Here is an 8,071-nt window from a genome sequence, read left to right on the forward strand (position 1 = left end):
GTACACTTAATAGGCACTTTAAAATCTCTTCTGCAGCCTCCTTATTAGCAGAATCTGCCTTGATTCTAAGTTTAATATTGTATATCCCTCCTTGCTTTTTCGAAATGTACTAGCAAACCCAGTGCTATCCAACAAGAGCTTGATTTTTTTTTCTCTGATCCCAAGTGATGTAACTGTAACCATCTTTGACCTCACCACAGTGTTGTCTATTGTCCATTTTTTATTAGTTGTCGTCTCATGACTCCACAAATTTATCCTCTTCTTCATCTTTTTCATATTTATATCACATGCCTCAAATGTTACTTTAGTAATCTCCAGAGTGGCTTCATATAGAGATGAACTTCCTCTTCCTTTGTCTGGGTGTATCTTATTTTTGATTCATTAACTTTGAATCACAAGCAACACTGTTATAACTCACACCTGAATGAAGTTTATCCAACATATTTTATTTTTTCCATAAAGTAAAGCACAACCTTCTTGCACTTAGGAACACTAGAAAAGTATTATTTAACTGCAATACACTCCATGAATAAATAACAAGATAGGTATTTACTGGGTTGCACTTCAACACTATCATGGAGGGCCATGTCAAACAGTGGAATCAACAAAAAGCAGGAAAAAATAAGAAAAACCTGGCCTTAAATTGAATGTAAAAACGCTTGTTTATAGCTGAAATGGGAAGTCAGAATCTCATTTTGTTCAGCCTCAGCTGAGAATGCAATTGTCTGGCAATTCAAATTTTTCACATCTCTTTGCACTCTGGCAAGTGAGTGCTAAAGTGCCATGAGAATTTATTTAGGATTACAAATAAATCTTAAGGAATAGGCAAACTAGTAAATATGGAATTCACATATGATAGAGCCCCACTATGTATATATAGTTTATAAGATTCATACTCAAATCATACACAAAGCATATAAATAAATGTAAAAATAATATGATATAATTCCAACTTCTACAATTTAATTATTGGTGAGATTGACAGAAAATGACGTAAAAACTGTTTGAAGCTCTCAAAGGAGGCTGGAATGCATGTAAGAGCACAATAAATCTAGATGGCTGAAAGGATTGCATGTTTAAAGCTGTCACATTTTCCCAGTAATGTTTAGATGCAACTCAACTTTCATCAAAATCCAATTTTGATTAATTTCATATAATTAAATTTTCTGTGAAATTTATTCTGATGAATTATTAAAAAAATGCGGTACATGTCCAACATGAAATTTAGACTATGAGATAAAATGTTAAAATCTGGGGTGCCTGGGTGGCTCAGTGGGTTAAAGCCTCTGCCTTCAGCTCAGGTCATGATCTCAGGGTCCTGGGATCGAGCCCCACATCAGGCTCTCTGCTCAGGGGGGAGCCTGCTTCCTCCTCTCTCTCTGCCTGCCTCTCTGCCTACTTGGGATCTCTGTCTATCAAATAAATAAATAAATCTTTAAAAAAAATATTAGGCATGCCTGGGTGACTCAGTTGGTTAAGTCGCTGCCTTTGGCTCAGGTCGTGATCTCAGGGTCCTGGTATTAAGCCCCACACTGGGCTCTCAGCTCAGCACGGAGCCTGCTTCCTCCACTCTCTCTGCCTACCTGTGATCTCTCTCTCTCTCTGCCAAATAAATAAAATATTAAAAAATAATAATAAATAATAAAATTTAAAAATGTTAAAGTCTAATATGATTTGAATATTCTAAACTATATGAATATGAAAATCATGGAATAAAATAAACCAAATATCAAAGTGACGTTATGGTAGTTTGTTTTTTTAATTTATATTTTCCTATATTACAAATAAGGGAGAGGGGTGCCTGGGTGGTTCAGTCAGTTAAGTATCTTCCTTCAGCTCCTGTCATGATCCCAGAATCCTGGGATCAAGCCCCGCATCAGACTCTCTGTTGAGTGGAGAACCAGGTTCTCTCTCTCCCTCTGCCTGTCGCTCCCCTGCTTGTGCTCTCTCTCTCCTTCTCTCTGTCAAATAAATAAATAAAATCTTAAAAAAAATAAAAATAAAGATAAAAAGTCATTGTTTAAAGTGAAGGAACTAGACACTTATCTACCCTTACTTCATACATGCACCTGATATATTTAAGAACAATCAATTCTGAGACTCAAGCAATCCTGCCAAGAGGAAGGCTCCAGAGACAGTTCAGAAAAAACTTTCCTGCCTTCCCCTCACCCTTCTGGGATTCTCCTGTTACTAAAAGGTTAGCTCTAAAGACTTAGAACCTGAGTTATGAACTCAAATTTAACCCCCAGTGGTTTCTTGACAGGTGGGGAGACCGTCCCCTCCCCACCTGTCAAGAAACCACTGGGGGTGGTCTCTATGCCCATGAGAGCCTTAGAAATCGGTAGACAAGTCTGTAACTGAGCTCATCTAGAAGCCTTAAAAGTCTTGAGAGAAGGAAAGTATTCCTCAAACAAAGGTGCTCATCCTCATCCTCACAGAACACTTGGTAATGTCTGCATATACTATATGTACCTAATATATGCCAGTTCATGTTGATCTATTGTATTTTTGCAAAGGGATGAATAGGGGTACAGAATTTAGCCCAAAAACATTACAGGATTTTTTTTTTCTATTTTATTCCTCCCCAAAAGCTGATGTGAGGTTTTTTTTCCTTCCAATCCCTCCTTTTTTCCATGCTGTGTAGTCAGACAAGGAATCAAATGTTGAGAGAATTTGATTTTGCTGGAAGCTAATCACTGGGTATGTCTTAAAGATTTTATATTAGAATCAGGAAAACTATTAATGCACTGTAGTGTTTGGAGATAGTGTAGACTATAATAAATTTATAGTGATTCCACTGGTTGTCTTAAATTTATGCTGAAATTATTTACCAGAAAAATAAGAACACTCCCATGTCTTCTTTCCTCTTTTTATTCATTCATTGGAACAAACGGATATACGGCAATACATGGCTTCTGCCAAGTAAGAACTCACAATATAATAAAGGAGAAAAACATACAGATATATAAAATACAATATGAGAAGATATAGAAGATAGGTAAGTACACATGTCAGTGGAACACTTGAGGATGGATATCCATGATGGTCCAAAGTTCCTAGAAAAATTTTCTCACAGAGGCTGATATGTGAGCAGGATCTTCAATGCTAACTAGGTTACCTAGGGTTTCCATGTGTGAAGAAATGCCATGACAAACAAAGACACAGGTCACTACCTTCATGAATTGAGCAGATGACCAGTTCTCTATATGCAGAGAGATATAGACAACATATTTCAAGAGGTTAGAAATTTGCTAATATTTTATAAGACATGGAAGGCCACATTTTCTTTGTAATTTCTTGGTTTGTATTATTTTCTGGCAAATAACATTTGTAACTGCATTATTTATTTACTTGCCTTAAACTATACATGTAATACATGAATATATAAAATATATTGACACTGTTTAAAAATGTCAAGCTATCAAGATACAGCTCAATTTTACTGTCTACACCTCTTTCCATCCACTCCACATTTTAGTTCTCTCCTCCTTTGACTACATATCCTTTTTACGTAGTTCTTATATTTATAAAATTTGCATTATAAATGTGCATGTATGCAAATACAGTATGCTCTTAATTTTTGCATAATTTGTCAATGTTAATGGAAAAATCAAACTTTTGCTTCTTTTTTTTATTTGAATGTCAGTTTATATAAATATACTTTACTTATCCTAAGCATTTCTATAATATAAAGATAACAGATTTGTAAGCTCAGTATTACTTTACTGATGGACATTTTAAATGATTCACTATTAATTCTATCACAGGCACTTTTACAATGAGAATTACTGTATATACTTCCATATGTATTTCTGAACATTATTCCCTAAATGGCAAGTAGTGAAATTGCTCTGCCCAGAACTTTGTTTTTAATAAGAATAATACTATGCAATTTTCCTCTAAGAGTAATTCTCTCTAATCAATTAGGCATAAGAATCACACGTTAACCCAAACCTCATTAATACTTATCATCATCAATCTTGAAATTCTGTTGGTTAAAAATATAATACTGTATGAATTGTATCATATTCATTTAATTTTTAATTTCCTGATTTCCAGTAAGAATAAGCCTATGTGATTGAACATTTGCATTTACTTCAGTGTGAATGTTTGCTCTACATAATCTGTCCATATGTTTTCTTTTTTTATTTTTAAATATTTATTTGTTTGTTTAAAGAAAGAAAGTGAGACAGGAGGTGAAGGAGCAAATGGAGAGGGAGAGAATCTCCAGCACACTCTCCACTGAGCATGGAGCCTGACCTGGGGCTTCATCTCAGGACCCTGAGGTCATGACTTGAGCCAAAATCAAGAGTTAAATGTTCAACTAACTGAGCCACCCAGGCACACCTGTCCACATGTTTTCTGTCAGTAAAATATATTTAAATTGTGTAATGGCATAGAGCAAGTAGAAGAAATGAAGGAAAACTGCATGAGAAAGATGAGAATGTTGATGAAATTACAAATATAGGTAAAAGGACACGAAATTTCGTTTCAGGTTAAAGGAAGGAGAGTATGTGAAAATGTACTAGCTCAATGTGTTACATGTACGTAAACATAAAGGTAAGAGGGTAAGGCTGACAAACCTGTCTGGTGGCAAATGTTAATTTTGTCTCTGAGGTTGAGAGGTTAATTTTCCCTCTGAGAGGCCATCTGTTGAAAGTGCAGGAGGGTTAATTAAGAAGAGAAAGGCTTGGATTTGGACCAGTTCCTTTATGGAATATAATAGTTGGGGACTTCTGAACAGTATTCATAATCAAATTAATGGTGATGGTTTTCTTTATTGTTAGGTACAGAACAAGTCCTCCTCTTCTTCTTATATGCACAATTTCAAATATACTGTCACGTACTTAGGGCCGTTTTTATCACCACAGTTAAGAATAAGGGCTTTAGGGGCACCCAGGAGGCTCAGTTGGTTAAGAGTCTGCCTTTGACTCAGGTCATGATCCCAGGATCCTGGGATCGAGTCCCACATCAGGGTCCCTACCTAGCAGGAAGCCTGCTTCTTCCTCTGCTTGTTATCTCTCTCTCTCTCTCTCTCTCTCAGATAAACAAATAAAATCTTAAACAAACAAACAAACAAACAAAAAAGAATAAGGTCTTTAGAATCAGTGTGTGTGGCTAGAAAAGGGTTTATCATTTACCAGCTATTTAAAATTATAGAAGTTACTTAAATTATTCTCATTTTAAAATGGAGATAAAATTTATTTTTTTTAAATTATTGACATATAACATATTATTTGTTTCAGGGGTACAGGTCTGTGATTCATCAGTCTTATGCAATACATAGCACTCACTACAAAATGTACCCTCCCCAACGTCCATCACCCAGGCACCCCATCCTTCCCACTCCCCCTCCACTCTAACAAACACAATAATATTTATGAGTTAATACTTGGAATGTTTTCAGGAAAAGAACTGACTCACATCAAGCATTTAAAAATGTTTAACTATTGCATTATTATATAACTTCCCAATGTATTGGTTGTCCTGGATTTATCTTCTGTCCCAACTCAAAGCATGCCTCAGACAGAAATGTCATTACATAAATGTCCCATGGTTCCTTGACCCACCTAACCTGATGTATTTGCATTCCAAAGAGAATATCCACCTCTAGGGATCTGGAAGGCCAAATAACCCCAGCAAGCAGAAACTGTGGGTATGAAACTTCAATAGAGTAAGAGCAAAACATGTGTCATCACTCTCACTCCATATCGATGCCCAGTGTGCTATACATATTCCAATCCCAGTTTCAGTGGACATTGGTTTAAGGATTATTTTTCTTGATCACAACACCCTTTAATCTTCAGCTATCTATAATAGTGGTAAAAAAGGACTGTCTGTGGAACAGTGTCAATTGTGCTTCTAAGAAGAAGAGAGGAAAAAGATCTGTTTATTATGGGATGAGTATGGCTTTCAAAAAGTTCTACTAGTCTTAAGAAATTGAAGAAGTGTCATCAGCAAATCACAACATGGGGTGGGGAAGGGGTCAGCCAGTGCAAGAGAAGTGTGCAGAGCAAAGGAAAGGTCATGAGGGGAAGTTTGGATGAATTTGCCTGGAGAGGGAGCCAGTGGAGAGCCAGTCATAGAGTAATTTGACTAACTAGATGCGTGTAAGGAAGTGAAGGAAATTCATGTTAGTGGATATAATCACATTTGTTGTAATTCTTGCCTGTGCAGTCAAAAGTAAACACAAAGGTGTCACCATCGGAGAGTCACAAACAATGCAATGAGCTGTTCACTTCCTGACACAGTGTTATCAACCCCACTCTTGTCATCATGTTGATTGAGTTCCAGGTTGGTGTGAATAACCTCCTTCTGGTCATTCGAAAGCAAGCAACACATCCTCCGAAATTTGGCATTCCATTGTCAATGCCACACCCTATAACCTGGCATCTTTGCATGTCCCAGACTAGGATGACTAAAATATTTTTCTAAAGGTACATTTTCTATTCAAAGCTTCCTGTCATTCCTTCTTTCTGTGTAATCTTTGTCTTACAACTGTTTCTATGTCCCCCAAGCCCATGACTCTTACACATTTTCCCAAATGATGCTACATATATGTTTACAAATACATGTATCTTAATGAAAGAAGTTAGTTGAAGGAGATATTCATTACATACAGTGAAGTTTCAACAATTATGCATACAGCTATTCCACTGTGCATCTACACTTGTGTTTATCCTATTTCTTAGGTTTTATTTAAATTCCAGTTAGTTAACATACAATGTAATATAGGTGTTGTATGTAAATACTGAATCACTGAATTATACCTGAGAGTCTTACACATTTTTTAGATTTCAGTTGGCATTACTTTCTTCTCAGTGGATAGAAGACTTTGGATTTTCATACATTTAGCTCTGATTTTTGGTACCTGCATATTTTCCCTCATTTGGCATCTACAGATCAGCCATATTACAAATTACAACAGTGAAATAAGATCTGACAGTCAGATATGATGGTGAAATAATTTATAAATGTTCATAGATATTGTAATGACTCCCTGACCTACAATTTCCTGCATTTTGGCTGACTTAACTCATCAAAGGTTTGAAAATTTGTAAGCTATTACTTTTACTTGGTGTAGATAAAATTTCATGAAGAGAAAGCTAAAATTCTGACACCTGTTATGTCAGCATACAATAAGACCAATGTCCATCCATCAGCCTTCATTCTCATTGGCATTCCTGGCCTGGAGACTGCCCACATCTGGATCTCCATCCCCTTTTGTTTGGTCTACATTTTGGCCCTCCTGGGAAACTGTTCTCTTCTGTTTATCATCAAGACAGACACTAGCCTCCATGAGCCAATGTACCTCTTCCTCTGCATGTTGGCTCTGGCTGATCTTATTGTGTGTACCACAGCTGTACCAAAACTTCTTAGTCTTTTCTGGTTCCATGATGGAGAGATTCGTTTTGAAGCCTGCCTCACTCAAGTTTTCCTGATTCACTCTTGTTCCACCATGGAATCTGGCTTCTTCCTGGCCATGGCTTTTGACCGTTATGTAGCCATTTGTAACCCACTAAGACATTCCGCTATTCTGACACATGCTGTGATTGGGGGGATGGGCCTAGGTATAGTACTCCGGGGCATAGTACTTCTCAGTCCTCACCCCTTTCTGTTACGTTGGCTTCCCTACTGCAGAACAAATATCATTTCCCACACCTACTGTGAGTTCATGGCCCTCATCAAGATTGCCTGTGCTGAGACAAGAATCCGTAAAGCCTACAGCCTCATTGTTGCCTTCCTTACTGGTGGGCTAGACTTCATATTAATCATTTGTTCTTATGTTCTCATACTTCACACTGTCTTCCACCTCCCATCCAAGGAGGCCCGACTCAAGACCTTGGGCACCTGTGGTTCCCATATCTGTGTCATCTTAGTGTCTTATACTCCAGCCTTCTTCTCTTTTCTCACCCACAGGTTTGGGCACAATGTGGCTCCCCATGTCCATATATTTGTGGCCAACATCTACCTTCTGGTCCCACCCATGGTGAACCCTATTATCTATGGGGTAAGGACCAAGAAGATAAGGGACAGATTCCTTAAATTTTTCAGTTTTTCAAAGCCTTGA

General features: G+C 37.1%; 1 protein-coding gene across 1 annotated transcript; it reads left to right on the forward strand.

Annotated features, from left to right (window-relative positions):
• Window positions 1–7,120: 7,120 nt before the first annotated feature.
• LOC132015819 (olfactory receptor 52D1-like) lies at window positions 7,121–8,071 on the forward strand. Its single transcript, XM_059396662.1, has one exon. The coding sequence runs from the start codon at window positions 7,127–7,129 to the stop codon at window positions 8,069–8,071; it is 945 nt and encodes a 314-aa protein (XP_059252645.1). The 5' UTR covers window positions 7,121–7,126.

This window comes from Mustela nigripes, chromosome 1 (assembly GCF_022355385.1).
Source record: "Mustela nigripes isolate SB6536 chromosome 1, MUSNIG.SB6536, whole genome shotgun sequence".
NCBI classification, from domain to species: Eukaryota; Metazoa; Chordata; class Mammalia; order Carnivora; family Mustelidae; genus Mustela; species Mustela nigripes.